Source organism: Delphinus delphis, chromosome 4, assembly GCF_949987515.2.
Source record: "Delphinus delphis chromosome 4, mDelDel1.2, whole genome shotgun sequence".
NCBI lineage: Eukaryota > Metazoa > Chordata > Mammalia > Artiodactyla > Delphinidae > Delphinus > Delphinus delphis.
The window spans coordinates 6,752,349-6,779,792 of record NC_082686.1 but is presented as its reverse complement, the minus strand read 5'-3'; the positions used below and the strand labels follow the sequence as shown (position 1 = coordinate 6,779,792).

Below are 27,444 nucleotides of genomic sequence, written 5' to 3'. Positions count from 1 at the left end.
AAACCTGCTGTGGCATTCTGAAACCTGAGTCCAAATAAGGTTCTCTAAACCCTTACCCGTGTGACTCAGATATTCAGAGCAGTGGTGCAGAACAATGCAGCCGCCAGTGTAGACAGAAAAGAAAATCAGTTGCTTTGATAAATATTTACCGTAAGGCTAGGTTAATAATTAGTAATTATTCATTATCTAAGCAAGCACCTTAGGTGCTTGTTAAAATGAAGATCACTGAGCCCAACCCAAATTTACTGGAGAAGCGGCTCTGGCAGACAGCCCAGGAATCTGCATTTCGATTAGAATTCCAGGATACCTTTGGAGAACCACTTCTGGAGGAAAACTGCCCCAGAGGGGCTCTAAGCCAAGCACGGACAACTTCTAACCATTCTCCAGGGAAGTGATCTGAACCTCTTCTGACCGCCGTTTACACCTCTCGGTAAGGCGGGTGCCCTCCCTGAATGTCAGCGTCACTGAATCTTAATGAGGCATTGCTAGTTTGGGAAGGAGCACGCCATTACGGCCCCCTGCACCCACCCTGAGCACAGCCTCCAGCAGGTGACCAGGCTCAGCCCTGAGGGGCGCAGGCAGCCAGCAGGGAGAGACAGAAAGTACAGCCCTGCTCCATCAAACCTCACCTAGGATACGTGCAGGGGAGACGCTTGGATGTTAGAAGTCTCCACAGTTGTGCCATGTGGAATGTCCTGAAACTTTTTTTAAATATTACCTTCTGGTTATAAAAAGTAATACGCATTCATCGTGGGCATTTTCGCAGATTTGCTCTTCTGTGTTTCATTAAGTGCCACCGTCTCGCAGAAAAATGAACTGGCAGCTATAAGCAGCCAGTCGCCAGGCTTACTGGGATGTGCTAACCCCACCGGCATCTGATCAAAGCTGATTTACTGAGGAAAAAACAGGCAGCGTATCAAAGGCTTACATCATCTTCACAGTACACAGATTTGGGGAGGAAAACTCTGGCCTCTGTTGAGTATATCATCGAAAGGATAAGCTGTCCACCTTCCCGGGAAGCAAAGCCACTATAAATCAGATTTGCAAAGATGCGCAAAATGCTTACAATGCAATGGGTCCTCTGTCAGTCACATAGGAGCTAGGTAGTGAGATCCACTCTTCTCCAGGGCGATGGGATAAGTCACCACCAGCCACAGAAGCCACCTAATTGCTCACTCGGGATGCAGATCAGGGCACTTTTTGTATCTGCCTCGTGTTATTTTAAAAGGATTCTGCTCATCTTCTGGGTTCTCAGGCCTCCCAGTGACCCTGTGCTTAATCCTGGCTACTTCTTAAATCTTTTTCAGACCCTTCCTTCTATGAAATGCAAACGGGGTTTAAGTTTAGCATCTTTTATAGTCAGAAATATTTAGCATTACTTCCAGAGAGGCAGCCACAGAATCATGTGGGAAAGAAGTCAGTTCAGCAGTTGGCTTCTTGGCAAGTACTGACCCTATTATCTTTCCAGTTGTTTCCAGAATATTCCCTCTTCTTCCTTCTCTCCTTCTACTGCTATTATGTAAGAGCATGCTAATATATAATATTATATATTAATGACATAAATTTATATTATACAACTGCTTTAGTTTTTAGTACTATAATAATATATTGCTATATCATTAACAATAATATTAATAATATATTAATATATAACATGTTAATAATATATTAATTATATATAAATATATAAAATGTTAATATTATCAGTAATATATAAACAATATAAGAATATATTCTATAATTACTATAACGTAAAATACAATATATAATATATTGCATCATATATTAATACATTATATAATGAATATGATATTAATGACATTAATATATTAATAATAATAGGTAATGTTATAATAAGTGTTAATGGGAGCTGGGCACAGCTCTGAGTGCTTTAAAAGCATTAACATTAACTAATTTAATCCTCATGATTCTAGGAGGTAGGTACACTATATACCCCCATTTTACAGCTGAGGAAACTGAGGCAACTGATAACAAGTGGCACCAAGCTTCAAACCTAGGCCATCTGGCCCCAACCCTAAAAAAGGGCAAAAAAATATAAAAGTTAAAGGGGAAAGGAACAGGAAGGCAAAAAAGTCATTAGAAACAAAAATCCTGAGTAAGCCATTTTTCAGTCCTTTCCACAAGTGGAAGGAATCAACTAGAAACCAGAACAGAGAAACTGTTTACCCCGTGGTCAGCTGTGACTGATCCTCACACGAAACCCTGGGGAACAGGGGCTGGAGATGAGCTAGCCATGGACACCAGAACTGAGCCCGGCGTCCTCCTCAGGACGACAGAGGGTCAACAGGGCAGTGACAAGCTCCAGGCATTTCTAGACACGGAAGCATGTGAGCTGCACCTGGGAGCCATCAGATCCGTGAAGTGCACTCCAAATCGCGTGTGTGCTCTACCTGAAATACCCGGCAACGTGGGACCCCCCCCAGGAAGACCCTGGAGACAGCAGGCTGTCTCCAGGCAGAAGCAGTGCTGGCCGAGCACAGGGCTAGGAGCGGGACGAGGTGGGATGGGTGAGGTATGTCCCAGAACATGTGTCTGGGAACGTGTGTCCTGTGCCCCAGATGGCAGGTGCTGTGCCTTTATGATCTCTTATTCCCACACCCACACTCCCAACCTGTTTCGAGTACAGGGAAGGCTTTGATGTTTGCTGAATGAATGAACGAGTGAATCAGAGAGAGATTCCTTGTTGCGAAAGAGTGTAGCGGAGCCACCCACAGAGCTACAGGCGGGTGGACTCACTCAACTCAGAAATGACCAACAGACTCACAAACAGAGAACAGACTGTGGTTGCCAAGGGGAGGGGGAGAGATGGATTGGGAGTTTGGGGTCAGCAGATGCAAACTAGTATATATAGGATGGATAAACAACAAGGTGCTACTGTAGAGCACAGGGAACTATACTCAATATCCTGTGATAAACCATAATGGAAAAGAATATTTTAAAAAATAAATAAATAAATATAAATATATATGTGTGTGTGTGTGTGTGTGTGTGTGTGTGTGTGTGTGTGTGTGTGTGTGTGTATGGATAACTGAATCACTTTGCTGTACAACAGAAATTAACCCAACCTTGTAAATCAACTATAGCTGATTTATAGTCCAATAACCAGAGCTGCCTGGAGAGCTTCGTGCTCAGCCTCCGTGGAGACACAGCCTCTCACTGCAGTCCCTGCCCAGCTGTCACTTGACCAGAGCTGGCTCCCACCCGCCTCAGCAGCTAGACCAGCGCTGGACGAAGCGACCTCTAACACTGACGATCTGCCGCAGTGCAGAATGGTTTACAGTTAGAAAGTGTCTTCCCAAATATCATGCCACCTTGAGCTGCCCACCTTGATCTTCCCTTTCTCTTCTTTTAGTATCTTACGTTCTTCACTGTAAATATCACTCTTACACAAATATGATATGTGATACTTGTGCAAGTTAAAGAATAAGAAGCAAACGCTCTTGTATGCATCCTCAGCCCACAACAGGCAATACCAGGATCTCAGACGCCCCCTGAGTCCCTCCCCAAAGTTCTCCCCTCCCCCACAAGGCAATTTCTAGCCTGAATTATGTACATATTGTGCCTCTGTTCTTCCTTTTGCCACATACATGTGTGTCTATGAACAACATATGTTTTGTAGTTTTGCCTTTTTTTGATCTTTATACATGGAATCATACTGTGTATAAAGTATGATACTTTATTCTTAAATAAATACGGTATGATAAATACAGTATGATACTGTACTTATTCTTCTGTGACTTTTTTTTCACTCAACCTTGAGAATCATGCACATCAATGCACAGACACAGGTAGATGTTTGTAGTTTTTTCTTCACTGCTGTATAGTATTCCATTGGAGGGCTAGACCACAAGTTATTTATCTGTTCTCCTGGCATTTGGGTTGTTCTAGTTTTTTGCTTATGCATGTTTCCTGGCACCTGTGTGCAACAGGGCATATACCCAGGGGTGCATATACCCAGAGGTCCCAGGGGTGGACCTCCTAGAGCACCATTAGCTTCAGAAGTTAACACCAAACTGGTACCAAAGCACAACTGGCATTGTACCAACTTACCACCAGTGTGGAGGAGAGGACCCTCTGTGTCCCATCCACGGTAGGAACTGACATTATCTGTATATTATTACTATTATTTCCCTTATCTCCTACCCACCTCTCAGAGCAACTAGCCAACATGTCCCATATATGCACTCATCTCCTCTGATGTGGTCATGGTATGTTTTAGATACATATGTATCCATGAAAAGTACATGATGTCTTTTGGGAAGTGTACATGATTTCCTATGTGTAAATAGTATTGTGCCACAGAGCACATCCTGTTTTAGATTTTTTTCCTTCAAGTCAATATTTTTTAAGACATACCCATGTCACTCTGTGTATATCAGACACAACAATATTCTGTCCTCGAGACGGATATGTTATCCTCATTTTACAGACCACAGGGGCTCTCAGCGGGGTCTTGGTGCGTTACCCGTAGTAAGAGCTCACTGAATCCTCACACTAACCGCCAAAGTAGGTGCCTCCACTTCAGACAAGAGGAAACCAACGCACAGAGAGATTAAGGAACTTGTACAGCATCACCGAGTTAGTAAACGACAAGGCAGGTTTGAATTGAGTCCTAGGACACTAGGACCCTCTCTCTTATCCATGCTATGAACTACCTAAGAACATGCAGCTCTCAGAGTTTTGGGAACCAGCATTTCTGGGTCACACAGCCAGTGATCCATGGAGTAGAACTAAAATTCAGACCCTTCCCCTCTCAGTCCCATCCTCCTTTGGCCAGCTCCAAAATGTCTAGTAATCCAAGTGGGTAGTTGATGAATGGCAAAGGGAACAATTACAAACTGTACCAATCAGATGTTTCTTTAAAGCGAGAAACTTGACTACTCTCTCCTCTGCTCATCCTCTTCGTCTCTAATGTTAGTAAATGAAAATATGAAAATGGAGCTCTCAGGAGGAAATGCAATGATGTAAATCGAGAATTCCAATGAGAATTCTCATCGGAATGAGAATTCATGACCAAAGTCTTTGTCAAGTCCCAGTAAAATGGATTTTCTAGTCTTTTTTCCCTGCTTGGGATGTGACAGAGAAGAACCAACCTGACTCCCTATCAGATCCATTCCTTCAACTCTAACCCTTATGCTCTGTTGCCTGTGCTTAGTCATGCTGGCTCTGCACCTTTTGTAAAAGAACGTTGCCTATAGCCTGAAATATACAGGAGAGCCCACTCTCAAGGCTCTGACTTTTAAAGGTGTAACACTTTTCCAATCATATAGAGATAAAAAGTTGCAAAGCAGAGAATAACAATTGTCTTGTTGGAGGTTGATAGGACAACTGTGACCAGACCCACGTGGACAGCTGCAAGAACAAAGGATTCCGGCACCAAGAAGTCTGCAACAACCAGCCACACCCCCTCCCCTTTTGGTATAAAAGAAGCCTGAATTCTAACTCAGGTAAGATGGTTCTTTGGGACACTAGTCCACCATCTTCTCGGTCTGCCGGCTTTCTGAATAAAGTCGCTATTCCTTCCCCTCAACAACCTGTCTCTGGATTTACTGGCCTGTCATGTGGCAAGCAGTTCCAACTTGGACTCAGTAACAGGGGTAAGAGTCTGGGTCTATCTTTGGCAGTGAAACGTGCTACCCCTTAGCAGAGCAGAGGCATGGTCACATGGCCTAACCAGCTCAGAGCATACTGGTGTGACACTCACCATAATTTCTATTATAAGACAGTACTTGGAAGGGCCAGCAAAGAAAGACAAATCAAAATGTGCTTAATAACTTAATATTTTCATCAATAAAGAATAAGCTGAAATACGTTTAAAGTTCTGTTCATTTTCTTTGTAAATCAATTGCCACAATTGTTACATTATTTAAATCAAGAATATCTAATATTTCACAATTATTTACCATCCTTCCTTTTTAAAAACTATTTCCAGCTCCTTAAATATATGAAAGGGTAAAAGTAATTTGCTCTGGCAGAAAAGAACTATAGGAAATTTTGCAGAATACATTTCCTAAATAAAAAGGAACATTTCTTTCCTCCAGGTCAGCCTATGGAGGGATACGAAGGCCACATAAAGTCTTTATGGCTGTCTCCGTGCACACCTGCCAGGTGAAGTCAATTCTGTGGAGAATTCAAGTCCTTTTCAGATGAGAAAACCATTTCTGTAGCAGTGAGCCAAAGACAAAATCTTCCACTATCTACATTAACATAGCAAGTGGAACCTGTCACGTGTCATTTATAAGAACTTCCTCTCCCAGAAATAAGAGCTGCATTCCTCAGCCCACAACCAGAAACTTCTCAGCATAGAAAATTTTACTGAATAAATTCCCCAAATTGGGTATTTTAAGGGAACAGTGGAAGGCAACCTATTTTCCTGACTGTTGTCAAGGACACCAATTTCATAAACAAAAAAACAAGGAAGTCCAGGAATAATTATTCAAATTGCAATAGGTGGAATTTGATAGATTTACCAAGGAAACAAATGTCTTTAATGCAATTCTCTCTGCCTCAAAGCCAACATCAGCTATTAGTATATGCAACTCTAAATTACCAAATCATCCTCAAAAGACACAGAAGCAATTTTAGTTGAAATTTGTTTTTTAAGAAACTCTCAGGGTTCCATTTCTTAAAATTATCTGTCAGTTATATTTACGTTAACCAATGTGAGGGTAATAAATCAGAGCTAAAAACATAGCTCATTCCTGAGATCAAATACAGAACATTTCTACTAAACACTTTTTCAGAGATCATGTTTCTCAGATGTGTCTGTGTGCACTTGATGAATTAACTTTTAAAAATCTGCAATAATTTCTTGCTGAATTCATCTTTTCCTTCTGGTTGGTTACGAATAAAATGCCAGTCAAAGTGGATTTCAGTTGCTGTCGCTCATACTCTGAACTACAGAAGATATTTCTTATATCAACTTCTTTCCCTGAGAGCTTTTCTTTGCATCCTGCAGCTTCATGGTCAACAGAGGCTAAAAGAAAAAAGTCCCCTCCCCCACTCAGTGTGTAGCACAAACACACTCACCAAACACATTCCAGATATTTCTGAAGAGACCTTATCACATCCACAGGAGTTTTCCCACTTGCATTTTTGTAGACATAATGTCCATGCCCCAATCAGTTATCACACAGAAATCAAATGACAGTGTCAACCCAGAGGATCTGCTCCTGTCCGTCCCTGGATGACATTCAGAAAGCTCCACACCCCGGGACTCCCCGCATCTCTGACACTTGCAGTAACACCCACAAAGGTCAGAAAATGCATTTAAACTCTTATTACTTCTAATTCCACTTTCAAAGAAATTAAACACGTATGAATGTGAGTTGTACATGGTACATAACACTTTCTCAAATATGCTGCTTTTGAAAAGCATGTGTGTATGTAAATGTGTGTGTGCACGTGTCATTTTGGAGGGCGTTTTATATTTTAGTCCAAAAAAAAAAAGATAAATATTTCAATACCATAAACTTTCCTCTCCTTTATAAGCCACTTTCCATTTTCAATAAATGTTTTAGGTAAAGAGTAAAAATTAGTAAAACCGATGAGACCATTTGGGAAAATGAATTTATATGGGGGAAGCCAAGAACTGGCAAGGTAGTGAGTGGGTTGGGCCAATGTAGACAGCTGGACCAATCAGCACAGGTGTAGACAGCCTATCTGGATCATGTAGCTCAAGCCCCAACTTTTTCTGTAACTTTTATTTGGGTCAAGTATATGAAAACCATCACTTCATTTCTCCCGGTGGCTATAACCATGTGTACGCGGAGTATTGAAAGGAATGGGCCGGCTTCCTCTCAGGGACTTGCTTTGGCTGGAGTCTCACTTCCCTGTTGTTCTCTCACCTCCAGAGCTCCAGGAAGAGCTGCCAGTGAGCAGGCGGGGCAGGTGTGGGGTGACAAGCTGCTGAAGTGTCAGCACGCCCAGATAAAACGACACGGCTGAGCACTGGAAACCCTCTCGTCTCTCCCTAGGTAACCCCAGGAAGTGTAAAGGAGTTGAACGTAGAACAGAAGTTAGAGGATTTGGATGTGGTTTTCAATGTTAACTCAGGGGTCAGCAATCTTTTTCTGCAAAGAACCAGATAGTAAATATCGTCGGCTTTGCCACCCTACGTTCTTTGCTGGAAGGACTCAATTCTGCCATGACGGTGTGAAAGCAGCCCTAGACAGCATGGAAATGAGTGTGTGGCTGCAGCCCAGGAAAACTCTCCTTCTGGACAATGAAGTCTAAATTTCCTATAATTTACATGCACTATGAAATATTCTTCTTCTTTTGATTTTTTTTCAACCATTTAAAAACTTAAAAGCATTTTCTTAGCTCATGGGCTGAATAAAGACAGGTGGTGGACCGGGTCTGGCCCACGGCTGTGGTTGGCTGACCCTTACATTCGCTGACAGGTGGGCAGGCATCTGCAAACGTCCAGCCAAGGAGGAAGCCAGGGCAGCTTCCTGGCCGAGCTAGAACCTACCTTGATATGAGCTGCCGGGTCTGGGACAGTCTGAATCATGTCCTTCAGGAGGCCAGCACGGTTACCATCTGTTCAGAACCTGAGGCAGCTAGAAGACACAAACGGGCAACACAAATAGCAATAAACAACCAGGTTTCTTTGTTTGGTTTTCCATTAGGACTGAACACAACACACCAATGGTAAAATAACCCCAGCTCTGCACTAAACGTTTGCCTTTAGATATGCATAGTAAATGAAGTGACGAGAAAACCCAGTTCTCTCCTGTTGGGAATATCACTTACTTTTAGTCCCCAAAACCCTAATAGGACAAGTCCCGTCAAACCCAAGTCAAATTCAGTTCATGCACATCATTTTACAAGGGTAGCATCTACGAGTGATCATTTAAAGGAAGAAATGAGACACCCAAAATGATATTTTCTATTATACTGAGAGAACTGGACTTTTGAACTTTCTACTGAAACTAATGCCATCTACACCTCGGTAAGCCTCATAATTAAGCACTTAATAAAAAGCACAGATACCCGTCATCGAGCGCTTAAGTGGCAGCCCTGGGGCTAAGGGCTCCACACGCATTTCTCATTTAACCCTGACCACCACTCTGAAAGCTCACATTCCCATCATCTGGTCGGGGATGTGGACACCCAGGGAGGTGGCTAATTTGTCCATGATCACCTGATTCTCAAGCAACAGAGCCAGGATTCAAGTCAGACTGGCCTCACTCCAAAGCCCATAAGAAACTTTGGTTTGACATAATTAACAGGTTTCACCCTGTATTTTGAAGATACTTTAATTCATTTGAAAATTTAATTTAAACTTAAATGAATGAAATATTAAGGTGCCCATACCCTAGGGAGAAACACTTCATCCAAAATTTTCCTTTCTTCAGATTCTGCACCAGTGCCTTCTGGTTCTTGTCTGTCTGCCCCTCCCCATCGCAGGTTCTCCACCCCTGCCCCATGCCCCCACCCAGGGCTGACCCCTACAGACTACCTCAGCTGGGCTCCTTCACCTTCTGGTCCCCGTCAAGTTTGATCAACATGACACCACCTGGAGATCACGAGGCGGGAAGAGAGAAGAGTAGGGACATTTTGCCCCCAACCCTTCCCACCATCCACTTGAGGCTCCCTGCAGTCTTGGCCACGGTCTGGCCATAGCTAGATCCTATGGGGACCTCCCCCATCCTCGGGACCCTCCCCCAGGGCTCCAGGCTCCAGGAACCATTCCCCAATCCAACTCTGGTTCTCTGTAGATCTTAGCCATCAGTTGTTTCCTGGCACTGAAAATACCTCTTCTAATTTACATTTTTAGGGGCCATGACTTTTTTATTAACTATTATTTTTGTGTGTTTTCTTCTTGGTAAATCTGGCCTATGACTCTTAGCAGTAGTAAACCACAAAACAAAAATTCACATCTTCATTACAGGACTACAGACACAAAAGCTGACTTTCAAGTAACACATTACTCCAGGGATCTGCCAGGGCACTCGCCGAGTCCCAAGTACATGTGTATTCTGGGCTTTCCGACCCTCTCAAGGCGCAAACACATCCACCTCCAACGTAGATGAGCTTCTCACGGGAGGTCTTCGCCTCCGGGTCTGTGTGTGGGGTGGGTCTGTCCCCCACGTGGCTCCACGGCGTCCTCCCAAGATCAGAGAAAGCTTGGCTGTCCAAGATGACGAACTTGGAACCTTAGACATTATTTTTTCCTATAGCCAAATGTCTTGATCTTGGAAAGTAGGCAATTTCCCCCCTAGGTCTAAAGCAAGTCCTTCTGGGGGATAAGAGTTGCTAAAAATGCACAAGGAATGAAGCACTGTCTTGAAATTGAATTGGGCAGCTCTTGAAGGTCACCCACGCTCTTGGCGCACACGGGAGAGGACAGAGGATGGCAGGCAGCCTGGACAAAGGTCTCTCAGAGCTGGCTCCTCTGGGAGCGGGGTGGATGGGTAATTCCTTCCACTCCTCCGAGACGTCCTCCTCAGGGCAGCAGAAGTCACCCCAGGAAAAGACCACTCTGCCCCTAGGGTCATTCAGCCCCAGAGAGGTCCATCCTGGAGGTTTCCTGACAAAAGCAAGTCCCCCCACGCAGGACCCCACATTCAGGAACGACCGCTTTCTCTGTAGGTTTTAGCACCTCTCTAGGGTAACCCAACCCACACAGTGCTCCCCCCCTGCACCCACACGCTGCCGCTCGTACCACGAGCTTGTCCCCTCCCCTCCAAGCCCAGCTGAGTTAATGACTGCCTCTGATCCAAAGAACGCTGCAGAAGGGATGCTCTGGGGGCCTGAGCTCAGACCTTCATAGAACCAGAAGCTTTCCCTTCCTGCCTCTGGGAACCCAGTCCCTGTGCCCCAGGGCAGCACGTGGCAGAGGCCTGAAGTGGGTGTCCGGCTGACACCTGCACCACGTGCCAGGCCCACGAGGGAGTCATCCTGGACATTCCAGAATGGTGGTTTCTCAGATGACTGCAGCCCCTGCTGACAGCAAGAAAGGAGAACTACTGGTCAGCTGAGTCCAGTCAACGCACAGGGTTATGAGAAATAGCAAGTGGGTTCTTGTTTGAAGCTGCTCATTTTGGGGCTAGTTGATTACACACATAGATAATCAAAATAGCCTTCATGTGTTGTAGATACACAGAGAAGGGAGACTAACTTGCTTACATTTTCCTGTCACACTATGGTAGATTAAATGATGGTTCCAATTCTCCACTCCTCCCGGGGTCCCTGCCTTTTGCCATGTGACTGTGGTTCCTCTCACTAAGTAGGGTGCGCGTCCCCAAGCCTTGTTTTTGGGCTGCCTATTGGATTTGCTTCATTCAACAGAACAAGACAGCCCAAGTCTCAAGAGGCATCAAGTGTCTGCACTTGTAACTTTCCAGCTCCATGGGAACACACCCAGGCTAGTGTGCTGGGGATGAGAGGCCTGTGGACAAAGCCCAGTCATCCAGTCTCTCCAGCCCAGACCACTGTAGATCATCCATCTGAAAGACTACCCATCCCCAGGCTTGTGAGGCAAACTACAGAACCAGAACTGCCCAGCCAAGACCAACATGGCCGACCCATAGGCTCACGAGCTGAACAGATGCTACTTGTTTTAAACCGCTGAGATTGGAGGTATATTGTTACACAGCATTTTTGTGACAGTCAATTACTAATATACATGATACGTTCTTAATAACCGGGTTACCAAGATGCCCCTTAAAACTTTCCTAGCTAGAGAGATAAAAGGAGACTCCAACAGAAATTTCAAAGGAAATTCATCCCAACCCACAAACAAACCATTTCCATCCATCTAAGAGACATGATCTCAAACCCTTATCCCACCCTCAAAATGAGTCTGGAAACTGAAGAGTAACCGAGAAACTCCAACCAGAAGACTCTGGGATTCTCAGAGCCCTTCTCAGGAACAGCCGAGTTCTCACTTAACATCGTGGGACCCTGTCAGCCTGCTGGAGATTCCAAATATAATGAAATGGAATCAACATTCTGAATATCCAAGACCATAGAAACATCTCAGAAGTTACAAAGGCCATTCAATCTGTAACCAAGCAAGACATAAACCTAATAACAACTGTTTATGTCTCATGTCTTGTATGGGGAAGTTTGGGGCACTTTCAACGCATAAAGATGAAACTGTGGGGAAGGGGATAAATAGATTCCAGATGCAGCACTGTCGCTTGTCTACCCCTCCAGGGATAGAGATGGGGAAACAATTCACACAGATACCCAGAGGTCCTGAGAGCAGATGGCCAGTGGCAATGCCAGATGAGGGACATGGATGATACCTAGGGGAGGGAAAGAGCTGAGTGATACAGAGAATCAAGGCGATGCCACCAAGAAGCCTTGAAGAACAAGAGGCATGTACACTGGCAGAAAGGCAGGGAACAAAAATTCCTCCCAGCTCCTCCACCTTAGGGAGCCAGAGTCTATGACCCTAACCCACCACCACCATCAGGTCATCATCCACTCAAGGGATTTACTAACCAGAGCGTGTGAATGCTGCTGCCGTCCTCCAAACCAGACCAGCCAAGAAGCAAAGTCCCTAAAGCCCAGAAGGATGAAAGTTCTACCTCCTTTCCCATGCCTCTTCCCTCCACAAATACCCTTGACTGTTTCTGCAGTCATTTGGTGTCTGTTCTTTTTGCCATCTGAGGGGTTTTTATGGATTTTTTTAAGAGCACTTCTAATTTACTTTTGTGTTTCTAATGAGCATTTCTCAAAAATTCAGTCATTGATGAATGACGTGATGCTTTTATATCGCTGTGGGAGCCTCTTCTATTTTCTATTTTACTTGCCCTTGAAGCCTTGCAAAACCTGAATGCATGTTATCTAAAAACCCTTTTACTACCTATTTCTTGCAATAAATTCCTTTGGTAATGTATATGTTTATGACTTTGGATTTCACAATCCAGTATTATTTTATTACTGGGTATCTTGAAAAATGAAACGCTCCCTTCTTCGTTCTTGTTTTGCAAATGCCAATGGCTTACTACACAGAAACACGTATTTGATTTGGGTTGCTTTAGCTATAACCGCATCAAGTGTGGACTGGTGCACAGGGCCAAAGGGAAAATAAGCATTTTGTAATTGGAGAGGCAATACTGTAAAAATGGTTAAGAGAAGACCTGCATATCTGCATGGCTGGGGCAAGAATAGAAACGGGTGCTCCCTAACCCTCTTCTCTTCCCAAGCCAGTTCTGGCCTGTTTGCAAGGTCCCCACACAGTCATCAGGACACTCCAGTCCACACGGCCATGCTGGCCATCCTTCAGGCCTAGAGAAGCACACACAGGACCGGCCCAAGGAGATGGACTGCAGGAAAGAGGCCTGTGTAGGCCCGAAAGATGCTCAGGCCAGTTTGGGCAGGAGTTCTGGGTTCCCAGGCCCCTCAAGGGCAGTGTGGAGTGGGAGATGGGCAAGAGAAGGCCCTAGAAGGCATGGGGGCAGGGCTCTCATGGAGGGTAGTGCATCCAAGCAGAGGTGCAGCGTCCGATGGAAGATGGAAGCCAGATTCGGTTTCCCTCCTCAGAAACCTAGAAAAGGTCACTCTATTCTCTATGGTCTTTGGTCACACATCTGTAGAATGGGGATATTACCGTGGGAGAATAAAAAACACACTCGGCCTTTGTTGGCAGTTCCTGGCACAGAGCTCTTAAATTTCCTGAGTGCTAAGTGTGACAGGACCATGTCTTGCTCCAATGAAGTGACTCTCGGCAAACCCCTAGAAAGCTTCAGGATGGTCTCAGAACCACCAAGCCTGGGTGAGAGGCCTGGCACTTTCAGCCCCACCCGCTTCCTTTGGAGGGAGAGGAAGAGCTGGAGATTGAATTCATAATTGATCTTGCCTATGTGATGAAATGTTCATAAAAACCCCGAAACGACAGGATTCGGAGAGTTTCCAAGTTGGTGAGCACATCCATGTGCTAAGAGGGTGGTCCCCCCCCGACTCCTCGGAGACAGACGCTCCTGTGCTCGGGACCCTTCTGGACCTCGACCTACAAACCTCCATCCGTCTGTTCATTTGTATCCTTTATAAGAACCTGTAACAGTAAGTACAGCAGTGTCCTGAGTTGTGTGACTCCTTCTAGCAAATTACTGAATCCTGGAGGGGGGGATTGTGGGAACCCCCAACTGTGAAGCCAAGGTGGACAGAAGGGTGGGTAACCTGAGGACCTGACACTTTCTGCTGGCCTCTGAAGTGGGCGGCAGTCTTGTGGCACTGAGCCTTTAGCCTGTGGTGTCTGGTGCTAACTCCAGGTACTCTCAGAATTGAATCAAATTGTAGGATACTCAGTTGGTATTGGAGAGTTGGAAGACGGGTTGATGGTACTGGAAAATACGCCACCTATTTGATGTCAGGAGGGAAAATCCCCTCAATTACCACCTCCAAATTGATGTTCAGCCGTTCACACAGGTGTGACGCAAGATTTGGCCAGCCTCTATTGCAACTGGTTTGTCCCTGAGTAGAGCCACTGTGTAGCTAATCTTCCCTGCCTACTCCATAAGGCCTTTGTGAGGATCAGACTGAACCATGCCTCCAAAACCTCTCACAGTGCTGTGTGCAGAGTAAGCACTTAATCAGTGATAATCATTTTGGGGAAGAAAGCACGCATTCTGATCTTGTATAAAATCTTGCACCTTTGAGGAAAACAATTCTCAAGAAAGAAATTGCCAGTTTTTCGTAAGGGTCCTTTGTCCTTAATGTTAAAACCGAATTTTTAATTTCAAGCTAACTAGTCATTAAGTGAAGACATTTTAGACGAAATGGCTCTGAGCAAACTCATCATAATGGATCCATTCACTGAATGAGCTGATCACGAGACACACTTGTTCTAGATGAGTGGGTATTAGGCATGTCAGTCCCTTACCAGCAAAACCTACCCTAAGTACTGCACAGGGCTGACTCTGCTCTGGGCAGTGGTCTCCTAAATGGAGTGTGAGGCCAATGAGACGCCCACCTGGGGCCCACGATTTAAGGAGGTGCCCCACCCCCGCCCTCAGGCTCCTGCAGGTGCTCAGCCGGCACTGAGAGGGGGCATCTCCTTCAACTTTGTGCCTCACTCGGCTGACCCTGGCCCCAGCCCTGGTGCCTGCACTCCCCGAGGTAAGCAAGAGAGACCAGTGGGGGCTTCCCTGGTGGCCCAGTGGTTCAGAGTCCGCCTGCCGATGCAGGGGACACAGGTTCATGCCCCGGTCCGGGAAGATCCCACGTGCCACGGAGCGGCTGGGCCCGTGAGCCGTGGCCGCTGGGCCTGCGTGTCTGGAGCCTGTGCTCCGCAACGGGAGAGGCCACAACAGTGAGAGGCCCGCGTACCGAAAAAAAATAACGGAAAAAAAAAAAAGAGACCAGTGGAAGGTGGAAGAATGAGAAACCAACTGTACCTCTATATTTGTCTAAAAATAAGAAACTGTACTCCTTCAGTACGATATGGCTTATCTTTCCAAATGAATACAAATAACTACTTCAGTGGGTTGAACTGTTTCCATCATGCAACCCTTCATGTGTTGGAGCCCAAACGCCCAGTAGCTCAGAACGTGACCTTATGAGGAGACAAGGTCTTTCTAGAAGTAACAAAGTTTAAAATGGGGTTATTAGGGTGGGCCCTAACCCAATATGACTGGTGTCCTTATTTTTTTTTAAAAAAAAGGAATTTTGAAACAGAGACCTGTGTAAAGGGAAGACAATGTGAAAACACAGGGAGAATACAACCGTCTACAATCCAAGGAGAGGGGCCTGGGAAGACTGTCCCTCACAGCCCTCGGAAGGAACCAATTCTGCCCTCACCTTGATCTCAGACTTGCAGCCTCCAGAGCTGGGAGAGAATAAATTTCTGTTGTCTAAGCTCCCCCAGTCTGTGGTACTTTGTTACAACAGCCCTGCAAACTAACGCACCTTTATTTTCAATATTTTAACTGATGAAGAATACAGGCCCTGATGGGGGCATGGCCTCAAGAACCACATCCAATTTAATTGCACTATTTCTTACGGGACACAAACTCTGCTCTAGGACCGTCCCAGGCACCATGGACTGTTGTGCCGTCTACTCATCACTCCTGGCTTCATGTCAGCAGAGAAGAGACTCTTTTAAGTTCTAAGGCTTGAGTGAGTGTTATACGGGGCCCACCATAATCTCTTCCAACCCCTGGAATGCTTTTCGGGGGGAAGCCTGACAGTCCTGAAGAGCTAAGGGGCATGATTTGTAGATAAAGTGCTGAAATTCTCCACCTTTATTTATTTATTTTTTTGCATAGCTAATGAATGTATAGACTCAATCCCTGTGTGTGCCTCTCGAAATGAGGTTTCAATTGAATTCAGGCAAAATAACTCTAAAATCACTATGAACCAAACCTAGTAACAGGACAGAAAAAATATAGTTATCATAAAAGTACAGGCCTGTGGACACTGTTCTTGGCCCTTTGGCTCTTCTGGAAGACGCAGAAGAAAGTGGAAGGCAGTGTAGAAGGGAAGAGTTGTGATGACTGAAGTACTTAGAAAGCAGTGATTTTAAAAACTCTACAGGAGAGACCTTCAAGATGGCAGAGGAGTGAGACGTGGAAGTCACCTTCCTCCCCACAAATACATCACAAATACATCTACATGTGGAACAACTCCTACAGAACACCTACTGGACGCTGGCAGAAGACCTCAGACCTCTCAAAAGGCAAGAAACTCCCCACGTACCTGGGTAGGGCAAAAGAAAAAACAGAGACAAAAGAATAGGGACAGGACCTGCACCAGTGGGAGGGAGCCGTGAAGGAGGAAAGGGTTCCACACACTAGAAGCCCCTTCGCGGGCGGAGACTGTGGGTGGCGGAGCGAGGGAGCTTCGGAGCCGTGGAGGAGAGCGCAGCCACAGGGGTGCGGAGGGCAAAGCGGGGAGATTCCCGCACAGAGGATCGGTGCCAACCGGCATTCACCAGCCCGAGAGGCTTGTCTGCTCCCCCGCCGGGGCGGGCGGGGCTGGGAGCTGAGGCTCGGGCTTCGGTCGGAGCGCAGGGAGAGGACTGGGGTTGGCGGCGTGAACACAGCCTGAAGGGAGCCAGTGCGCCACGGCTAGCCGGGAGGGAGTCCGGGGAAAAGTCTGGACCTGCTGAAGAGGCAAGAGACTTTTTCTTACCTCTTGGTTTCCTGGTGCACGAGGAGAGGGGATTAAGAGCACTGCTTAAAGGAGCTCCAGAGACGGGCGCGAGCCGCGGCTAACAGCGCGGACCCCAGAGACGGGCACGAGACGCTAAGGCTGCTGCTGCCGCTACCAAGAAGCCTGTGTGCGAGCACAGGTCACTCTCCACACCTCCCTTCAGGGGAGCCTGTGCAGCCACCCACTGCCAGGTTCCCGGGATCCAGGGACAACTTTCCCGGGAGAACGCACTGTGGGCCTCAGGTTGGTGCAAAGTCACGCCGGACTTTGCCGCCGCAGGCCCGCCCCGCACTCCGTGCTCCTCCCTCCCTGCCGGCCTGAGTGCGCCAGAGCCCCCGAATCAGCGGCTCCTTTAACCCCATCCTGTCTGAGCGAAGAACAGACGCCCTCCGGCGACCTACACACAGAGGCGGGGCCAAATCCAAAGCTGAGCCCCTGCGAGCTGTGAGAACAAAGAAGAGAAAGGGAAATCTCTCCCAGCAGCCTCAGAAGCAGCGGATTAAAGCTCCACAATCAACCTGATGTACCTGCATCTGCGGAATACCTGAATAGACAACGAATCATCCCAAATTGAGGAGGTGGACTTTGGGAGCAACAATATATGTATATTTTTTTCCTTTAACTCTTTTTGTGAGTGTGTATGTGTATGCTTCTTTGTGTGATTTTGTCTGCATAGCTTTGCTTTTACCATTTGTCCTAAGGTTCTGTCTTTCCCTTTTCTGTTTTTTTTTTTAGTATAGTTTTTAATGCTTGTTATCATTCGTGGATTTGTTTTTTGGTTTGGTTGCTCTCTTCTTTCCTTTTTGTTTATTGCTTTTAAATTTTTTTATTTTTAATAATTTTTTTATTTTAATAACTTTTTTCTTTTCTTTCTCTCTCTCTCTCTCTCTCTCCTTCTCTCTTTCGTTCTTTCTTTCTCCTTTTTCTCCTGACCCGTGTGGCTGACGGGGTCTTGGGGTTGTGGCTTAGTGTCAGGCCTGAGCCTCTGAGCTGGGAGAGCCAAGTTCAGGACATTGGTCCACCTGAGACCTCCCGGCTCCACGTAATAGCAAACGGCAAAAGCTCTCCCAGAGATCTCCATCTCAACACCAAGACCCAGCTCCACTCAACGACCAGCAAGCTACAGTGCTGGGCACCCTGTGCCAAACAACTAGTAAGAGAGGAACACAACCCCACCCATTAGCAGAGAGGCTGCCTAAAATCATAAGGTCACAGACACCCCAAAACACACCACTGGACGTGGTTCTGTGCACCAGAAAGACAAGATCCAGCCTCATCCTCCAGAACACAGGCACCAGTCCCCTCCACCAGGAGCCATACACAACCCACTGAACCAACCTTAGCCACTGGGGGCAGACACCAAAAACAAAGGGAACTATGAACCTGCAGCCTGCGAAAAGGAGACCCCAAACACAGTAAGTTAAGCAAAATGAGAAGACAGAGAAACACACAGCAGATGAGCAGCAAGGGAAAAACCCACCAGACATAACAAATGAAGAGGACATAGGCAGTCTATCTGAAAAAGAATTCAGAATAATGATAGTAAAGATGATCCAAAATCCTGGATATAAAATGGAGAAAATACAAGAAACGCTTAACAAGGACCTAGAAGAACTAAAGAGCAACCAAACAATGATGAAAAACACAATAAATGAAATTAAAAATTCTCTAGAAGGAATCAATAGCAGAACAACTTAGGCAGAAGAACAGATAAGTGACCTGGAAGATAAAATAGTGGAAATGACTATTGCAGAGCAGAATAAAGAAAAAAGAATGAAAAGAATTGACGACAGTCTCAGAGACCTCTGGGGCAAAATTAAACACACCAACATTCGAATTATAGTGGTCCCAGAAGAAAAAGAAAAGGACTGAAAAAATATTTGAAGAGATTATAGTTGAAAACTTCCCTAACATGGGAAAGGAAATATTTAATCAAGTCCACGAAGCACAGAGAGTCTCATACAGGATAAATCCAAGGAGAAACGCGCCAAGACACATATTAATCAAACTATCAAAAATTAAATACAAAGAACAAATATTAAAAGCAGCAAGGGAAAAACAACAAATAACACACAAGGGAATCCCCATAAGGTTAACAGCTGATCTCTCAGCAGAAACTCTGCAAGCCAGAAGGGAGTGGCAGGACATATTTAACATGATTAAAGGGAAGAAACTACAACCAAGATTACTCTACCCAGCAAGGATCTCATTCAGATTCGATGGAGAAATTAAAACCTTTACAGACAAGCAAAAGCTAAGAGAATTCAGCACCACCAAACCAGCTCTACAACAAATGCTAAAGGAACTTCTCTAAGTGGGAAACACAAGAGAAGAAAAGGACCTACAAAAACAAACCCAAAACAATTAAGAAAATGGTAATAGGAACATACATATCGATAATTACCTTAAATGTAAATGGATTAAATGCTCCAACCAAAAGACATAGACTGGGTGAATGGATACAGAAACAAGACCTGTATATATGCTGTCTATAAGAGACCCACTTCAGACCTGGGGACACATACAGACTGAAAATAAGGGGATGGAAAAAGATACTCCATGCAAATGGAAATCAAAAGAAAGCTGGTGTAGCAATTCTCATATCAGAAAAAAGGGACTTTAAAATAAAGACTATTACAAGAGACAAAGAAGGACACTACATAATAATCAAGGGATCAATCCAAGAAGAAGATATAACAATTGTAAATATTTATACACTGAACATAGGAGCACCTCAATACATAAGGCAAATGCTAACAGCCATAAAAGGGAAAATCAACAGTAACACAATCATAGTAGGGGACTTTAACACCCCACTTTCACCCATGGACAGATCATCCAAAATGAAAATAAATAAGGAAACACAAGCTTTAAATGATACATTAAACAAGATGGACTTCATTGGTATTTATAGGACATTCCATCCAAAAACAACAGAATACACTTTCTTCTCAAGTGCTCATGGAACATTCTCCAGGACAGATCATATCTTGGGTCACAACTCAAGCCTTGGTAAATTTAAGAAAATTGAAATCATATCAAGTATCTTTTCCGAACACAATGCTATGAGACTAGATATCAATTACAGTAAAAAATCTGTAAAAAATACAAACACAGGGAGGCTAAACAATATACTACTTAATAACCAAGAGATCACTGAAGAAATCAAAGAGGAAATCAAAAAATACCTAGAAACAAATGACAATGAAAACACGACAACCCAAAACAGTTCTAATAGGGAAGTTTATGGCAATACAATCCAACCTCAGGAACAAGAAACATCTCAAATAAACAACCTCACCTTACACCTAAAGCAATTATAGAGAGAAGAACAAAAAAACACCAAAGTTAGCAGAAGGAAAGAAATCATAAAGATCAAATCAGAAATAAATGAAAAAGAAATGAAGGAAAAGATAGCAAAGATCAATAAAACTAAAAGATAAACAAAATTGATAAACCATTAGCCAGAATCATCAAGGAAAAAAGGGAGAAGTGTCAAATCAATAGAATTAGAAATGAAAAAGGAGTAACAACTGACACTGCAGAAATACAAGGGATCATGAGAGATTACTACAGGCAACTCTATGACAATAAAATGGACAACCTAGAAGAAATGGACAAATTCTTAGAAAAGCACAACCTTCCGAGACTGAACCAGGAAGAAATAGAAAATATAAACAGACCAATCACAAGCACTGAAATTGAGACTGTGATTAAAAATCTTCCAACAAACAAAAGCCCAGGACCAGATGGTTTCACAGGTGAATTCTATCAAACATTTAGAGAAGAGCTAACACCTATCCTTCTCAAACTCTTCCAAAATAAAGCAGAGGGAGGAACACTCCCAAACTCATTCTACGAGGCCACCATCACCCTGACACCAAAACCAGACAAATATGTCACAAAGAAAGAAAACTACAGGCCAGTATCACTGCTGAACATAGATGCAAAAATCCTCAACAAAAAACTAGTAAAAAGAATCCAACAGCACATTAAAAGGATCATACACCATGATCAAGTGGGGTTTATCCCAGGAATGCAAGGATTCTTCAATATACGCAAACCAAGCAATTTGATACACCATATTAACAAATTGAAGGATAAAAACCATATGATCATCTCAATACATGGAGAAAAAGCTTTCGACAAAATTCAACACCCATTTATGATAAAAACCCTGCAGAAAGTAGGCATTGAGGGAACTTTCTTCAACATAATAAAGAGCATATATGACAAACCCAGAGCCAACATCATTTTTAATGGTGAAAAACTGAAACCATTTCCGCTAAGATCAGGAACAAGACAAGGTTGCCCACTCTCACCACTATTATTCAACATAGTTTTGGAAGTTTTAGCCATGGCAATCATAGAAGAAAAAGCAATAAAAGGAATCCAAATCGGAAAGATGTAAAAATGTCACTGTTTGCAGGTGACATGATATTATACATAGAGAATCCTAAAGAAGCTGCCAGGAAACTACTAGAGCTAATCAGTGAATTTGGTAGAGTAGCAGGATACAAAATTAGGGCACAGAAATCTCTTGAATTCCTATACACTAATGATGAAAAATCTGAAAGAGAAGTTAAGGAAACACTCCCATTTACCACTGCAACAAAAAGATTAAAATACCTATGAATAAACCTATGTAAGGAGACAAAAGACCTGTATGCAGAAAACTATAAGACACTGATGAAAGAAATTAAAGATGATACAAACAGATGGAGAGATATACCATGTTCTTGGATTGGAAGAATCAACATTGTGAAAATGACTATACTACCCATAGCAATCTACAGATTCAATGTAATCCCTATCAAACTACCAATGGCTTTTTTCACAGATCTAGAACAAAAAATTTCTCAATTTGTATGGAAACACAAAAGAACCCAAAAAGCAAAAGCAACCTTGAGAAAGAAAAGCAGAGCTGGAGGAATCACATTCCCTGACTTCAGACTATACTATAAAGCTACTGTAATCAAGACAGTATGGTACTGGCACAAAAACAGAACTATAGATCAATGGAACAGGATAGAAAGCCCAGAGATAAACCCACGCACATATGGTCACCTTACCTCTGATAAAGGAGACAAGAATATACAATGGAGAAAAGACAGCCTCTTCTATAAGTGGTGCTGGGAAAACTGGACAGCTATATGTAAAAGAATGAAATTAGAATACTCCCTAACACTGTACACAAAAATAAACTCCAAATGGATTAAAGGCCTAAATGTAAGGCCAGACACTCTAAAACTCTTATAGGAAAACATAGGCAGAACACTCTATGACATAAATCACAGCAACATCCTTTTTGACCCACCTCCTAGAGAAATGGAAATAGAAACAAAAATTAACAAATGGGACCTAATGAAACTTAAATGCTTTTGCACAGCAAAGGAAACTATAAGCAAGATGAAAAGACAACCCTCAGAATGGGAGAAAATATTTGCAAAGGAAGCAACTGACAAAGGATAAATCTCAAAAATATACAAGTAGCTCATGTAGCTCAAAATCAAAAAAACAAACAACCCAAACCAAAAATCGGCAGAAGACCTAAAGAGACATTTCTCCAAAGAAGATATACAGACTGCCAACAAACACATGAAAGGATGGTCAACATCACTGATCAGTAGAGAAATGAAAATCAAAAGTACAATGAGGTATCACCTCATTGATACTAGTCAGAATGGCCATCATCAAAAAATCTACAAACAATAAATGCTGGAGAGGGTGTGAAGAAAAGGGAACCCTCTTGCACTGTTGGTGGAATGTAAATTGATACAGCCACTATGGAGAACAGTATGGAGGTTCCTTTAAAAACTAAAAATAGAACTACTATACGACCCAGCAATCTCACTACTGGGCATATACCCTGAGAAAACCATAATTCAAAAAGAATCATGCACCACAATGTTCTTTGCACATCTATTTACAATAGCCAGGACATGGAAGCAACCTAAGTGTCCAGTGACAGATGAATAGATAAAGAAGATGTGGCACATATATACAATGGAATATTACTCAGCCATAAAAAGAAACGAAATTGAGTTATTTGTAGTGAGGTGGATGGACCTAGAGTCTGTCATACAGAGTGAAGTAAGTCAGAAAGAGAAAAGCAAATACTGAATGCTAACACAAATATATGGAATCTAAAAAAAAAAAAATGGTTATGAAGAACCTAGGGGCAGGACAGGAATAAAGACGCAGGCATAGAGAATGGCCTTGAGGACACGGGGATGGGTAAGGGGAAGCTGCGATGAAGTGAGAGAGTGGCATGGACATACATAGACTACCAAATGTAAAATAGATGGCTAGTGGGAAGCAGCCGCATAGCACAGGGAGATCAGCTCGGTGCTTTGTGACCACCTAGAGGGGTGGGATAGGGAGGGTGGGAGGGAGACACAAGAGGGAGGAGATATGGGGATATATGTATATGTATAGCTGATTCACTTTGTTATAAAGCAGAAACTAACACACCATTGTAAAGCAATTAGACTCCAATAAAGATGTTAAAAAATTTTTAAAATTTTTTAATAAAATAAAATTCTCCCACCTAAAAAAAAAATACAATAAAATGATGCATGAAGAACTTACTAAACTCTAAATATAGCTAACTATACATTCATTTAGCCATTGATGTATAGCCAAGGTTTCTTTCCTCAGTGTAGCTCCACTAAGTCATTGCTATTCTATGCTGCATAAATGAAACATCATACATGATCTGTAATATCCAGTTTTTGTTTATTTAAATAGTTGAGAGTCTTAAGACACCTGTGAAATAAGATTCCCCCCACTGATTTTTACGGGGGTTTTTTCTCTTAAAAAAAAAACTCTACAGTGTTGAAGGCAGGAATAGGTAGTACTGGGCGAGGGGCATCTTATTTGTGCAGGAGAATCAATGGAACCAATATAAGTCCTCTAAGTACACCAAAGGACCAAAGAAAAGGTCTTTGGAGGTCTGGAACCACAAATATCAAATACTGAAGATATAAAATATTTACATTCACATTTTTCTAAAATTTCTTGACTAGGAAAGGTAGGGTTTTCTGGGTTTTGTTGTTTTACCTTTAATTGCCCTTGGCTCCCCCATCTTTTCTCTCTGTGAGTCATTTGTCTTCCTTTTGGTCAACACGGCTTTTTCCTGGGTCTTCAAAGATCTTGGAACAACCTGAAAGAGAATTTCAATATATTAAGCCCTGGTTTTTTCCCAAATATTAAAACCAAGGATCGACTATACATTTAGTGACAAATCCTGTTTCTGAAACATTACTTTAAAATATCCTAAAAGGGGAATGCACTTAAAATTCTTACTTTAAAAAAAAAAAAAGTGAGGGAGGGAGATGGGGCAACATTTCTCCCAGGGAAGTTCAGCATTACAAAGCAAAAATTAGGAATGAAATGAGGGCCAAGCCTGAATGGATATACTGAAGACCACGTATACTTTTGCAAAGAAAATATTTTGAAAGTGTTTTCCTTTCCTCACAGCCCACAGCTTTAGTAATAATGGTTTCCCCAGATCATTACTTTAGCACTTTTGTCTACTCAAAACAAAGAGTAATGGGGTTTATTCAACATCCTGAGAACTGTAATTAAACAACTGTTTTAGTCCCAGGAAACAAACAGTCTTTTTAATTTGTAGATGCCACAAGGATCCATATTTTTTTTAAGAGATTAGAGAACTACCATATTAAAAAAATAAAAATAAAAAATCTTCCTCAGAATATGCCTGTCGGTGCAGCTCTAACATCCAATCTCTCTGGGTTTTTTTTTTTTTTTTTTGGAGATATAGGAATTTCTGTGCTTATGCAAGTTTCCAAATCAAATATCCAATCCCAAAATATTTAGTACATTTAACAAAATCCTCACAACATGACTAATTGCAAACAGCAGCTTTTTCAGTCAAAAATATTTTCAAGTTAGAAAATCCTTAAGTATTGCATCAAAATCAATATTTGCAATGGACAATATTATTTATAAATGGTTCCACAGACCAACTGAGACTCCCACTCTACCCAAGAGGCCCCAGCCAACTCCACCTGAAGGCTGCAGGCCTGGGCATCAAGATATTTAAACCAAATTGCCCAACTGGTGGGGCAAAGGGTTCGGTAGGATATGGAAAATCCAAATTCTTGGTGGAAAATTAGGATACAAACCATATATATAGTCTGATTCCAATATCATAAACAGAAAACAGATGGATGAAAAAACAAGAGAGGAAAAAGGGTACAAATGAACTTAGTTACAAAACAGAAGTAGAGTCACAGATGTAGAAAACAAACTTATGGTTTGTTTTCTACAGGGGATAAGGGGAGGGATAAACTGGGAGACTAAGGTTGACATACACACACTACTATATATAAAATAGATAACTAATAAGGACTTACTGTATAGCACAGGGAACTCTACTCAATGCTCTGTAATGGCCTATATGGGAAAAGAATCTAAAAAAAAAGAGTGGATATATGTATATGTATAACTGAGTCACTTTGCTGTACAGCAGAAACTAACAACATTGTAAATCAACTAGACTCCAATAAAAATTAAAAAAAAAAAACAAGAGGGGAGATAGAAAGAGGAGGAAGGCTCTAAGAAAGTGCAGGAAGTCGCTACTGGAAGTGGTCTTTGGGTTTCCAATGTGATTTCTGGGGAGTCTTATTTTCTTCTTTATAATCATGGGCATTTTCCAAATTTTCAGAACCAAGAATATTCATCTGGATAATCAGAGAAGAACTACATAATAATGATTGTATAATCCTAAACACGTTTGCAAAGTGTTTTCTTCACAGTGATGTGGGATAAGCGTCCAGCCTCAAGGAACCATGGGGCCTCCCATGCTCAGAGACAGGCTGCTCAGCAGGAAAGGAGGGGACAGCAGTGAATTAGGTCATGCTTCGCATGGCCACACAGATCTTGAGTTAATTAAGGTGTTTCCAAATTTCTTTTTCTCTAAATCCAAAAGCCAATATTGACTATTATTTGGTTAAATGCTTTCCACGGACAAGTGGTTAAAATAGTATTTAGTTTCCAATTGCTGCAAAGGGAACATGGGTTTTAAAAGCCTGGGCTAAAATTTCCTATACTGTGTCATCCTATAGTATGTTTTCGTGCCCAAACCTCTTCTATGCCAAAAGAAACACTTGATTTATGATTGAATATCATTGGACCTGATTTAAAGACAAGAGCAAAGGCCAGAGAAGATTCTATTAAATATGTGCAATGGGTATTTTTAAATTAGCGTTATAATGTTATTAATATTTCATCTATCCAGAGGGCATTTATCTGACAACGTAAATTATCCGTAATGCAGCTGAGAAGCCCACAAAGGATCCAAAAAGATGTCACGAAGTCTAGGGAGAGAGAAGCTTTGCCAGAGAAAAGGCACGCTACCAGCCGCGTGAGGTAACAACCGGCCCAATCAAAGCAGAAAAGTCAGAAAATTATGCAAACCAGACTCAAGAAGTCAAAAAACACAGCCATTTGAGAACCTTGGTATGAGAGCAAACTGCTCAAGCCAGCTGAACAGCCCTCGGTCCTGCAGAAAGCACAGGATGAAGAACATGGTGCCCAGCCCTGCCAAGGTCAAGTGCTCTGAACCCTGTCACCCCTGGATCCAATGAGCCCCCTGATCTACGCAGTAGGAGAACACATGTGATCGTGATCGTTGGCAAATTCTCACTGGGAATGGTCAAAGTTAAACACACCTGAGCATCTCAAGGGCAAGTTTAATTTGCAAAGCAGTCGCGGTGCACAGAGAGACTGGGCTCAGGGCCAGATTGGTGCTGACCACCAGCGGCCAGCAGACCGCTCTCCACCTCAGTCTGCCCATCTGCAAGCCATGGGTTAGACAGGGATGGTGCGAGTCCAAGGAGACAGTGTTTGTGGCAGTGCCAAGAGAAGAGACACAAGGCATCGTATGTCCAGGGACATGCAACGTCCTCGTTCCATAAACACACAGACAAGAAGCCACTCCCTACGCACAGATTTTCCTGGCCACCTGTGTCAGCAACAGTGAATGTTTCATAAGCTGAGGTCAGCTACTGGGAAGATGGAAAACTAGATGTCCTAGAGAGCTGCTGCCTTCTCGACAGAAAACACCCCGGACCTTGAGTGAACAACAGCCGTCTTTTGTGGAAAGGCTTCATTCCCAGCAGCGGCACCGGGGACAGTCATGGTGAACTGTGAGCCCGCTCATCTGTTTATAGCCCCCTCCCCACAGGTAGCAAAGGCAGCGGACACACTGGCTGCCCCCTTCTCCTGAGAAAGGAAACCCAACTTTGCTTGGGTATGTAGCCCAGCCCCCCGACATGCCCTGGCAAA

At 43.3% G+C, this 27,444-nt stretch overlaps 1 protein-coding gene across 3 annotated transcripts in view; it reads right to left on the bottom strand.

Annotated features, from left to right (window-relative positions):
- ERG (ETS transcription factor ERG) overlaps window positions 1–27,444 on the bottom strand; it is a 276,764-nt gene that overhangs the window by 173,007 nt on the left and 76,313 nt on the right. For all 3 annotated transcript variants that reach the window (XM_060010298.1, XM_060010302.1, XM_060010300.1), the window contains exons 2-3: window positions 24,193–24,295; window positions 8,495–8,582 (exon numbers count right to left, since the gene is read on the bottom strand). In XM_060010298.1, the coding sequence (XP_059866281.1) occupies window positions 8,495–8,533 (39 nt within the window). In that variant the 5' untranslated portion in view covers window positions 8,534–8,582; window positions 24,193–24,295. The remainder of the gene's footprint in view (window positions 1–8,494; window positions 8,583–24,192; window positions 24,296–27,444) is intronic.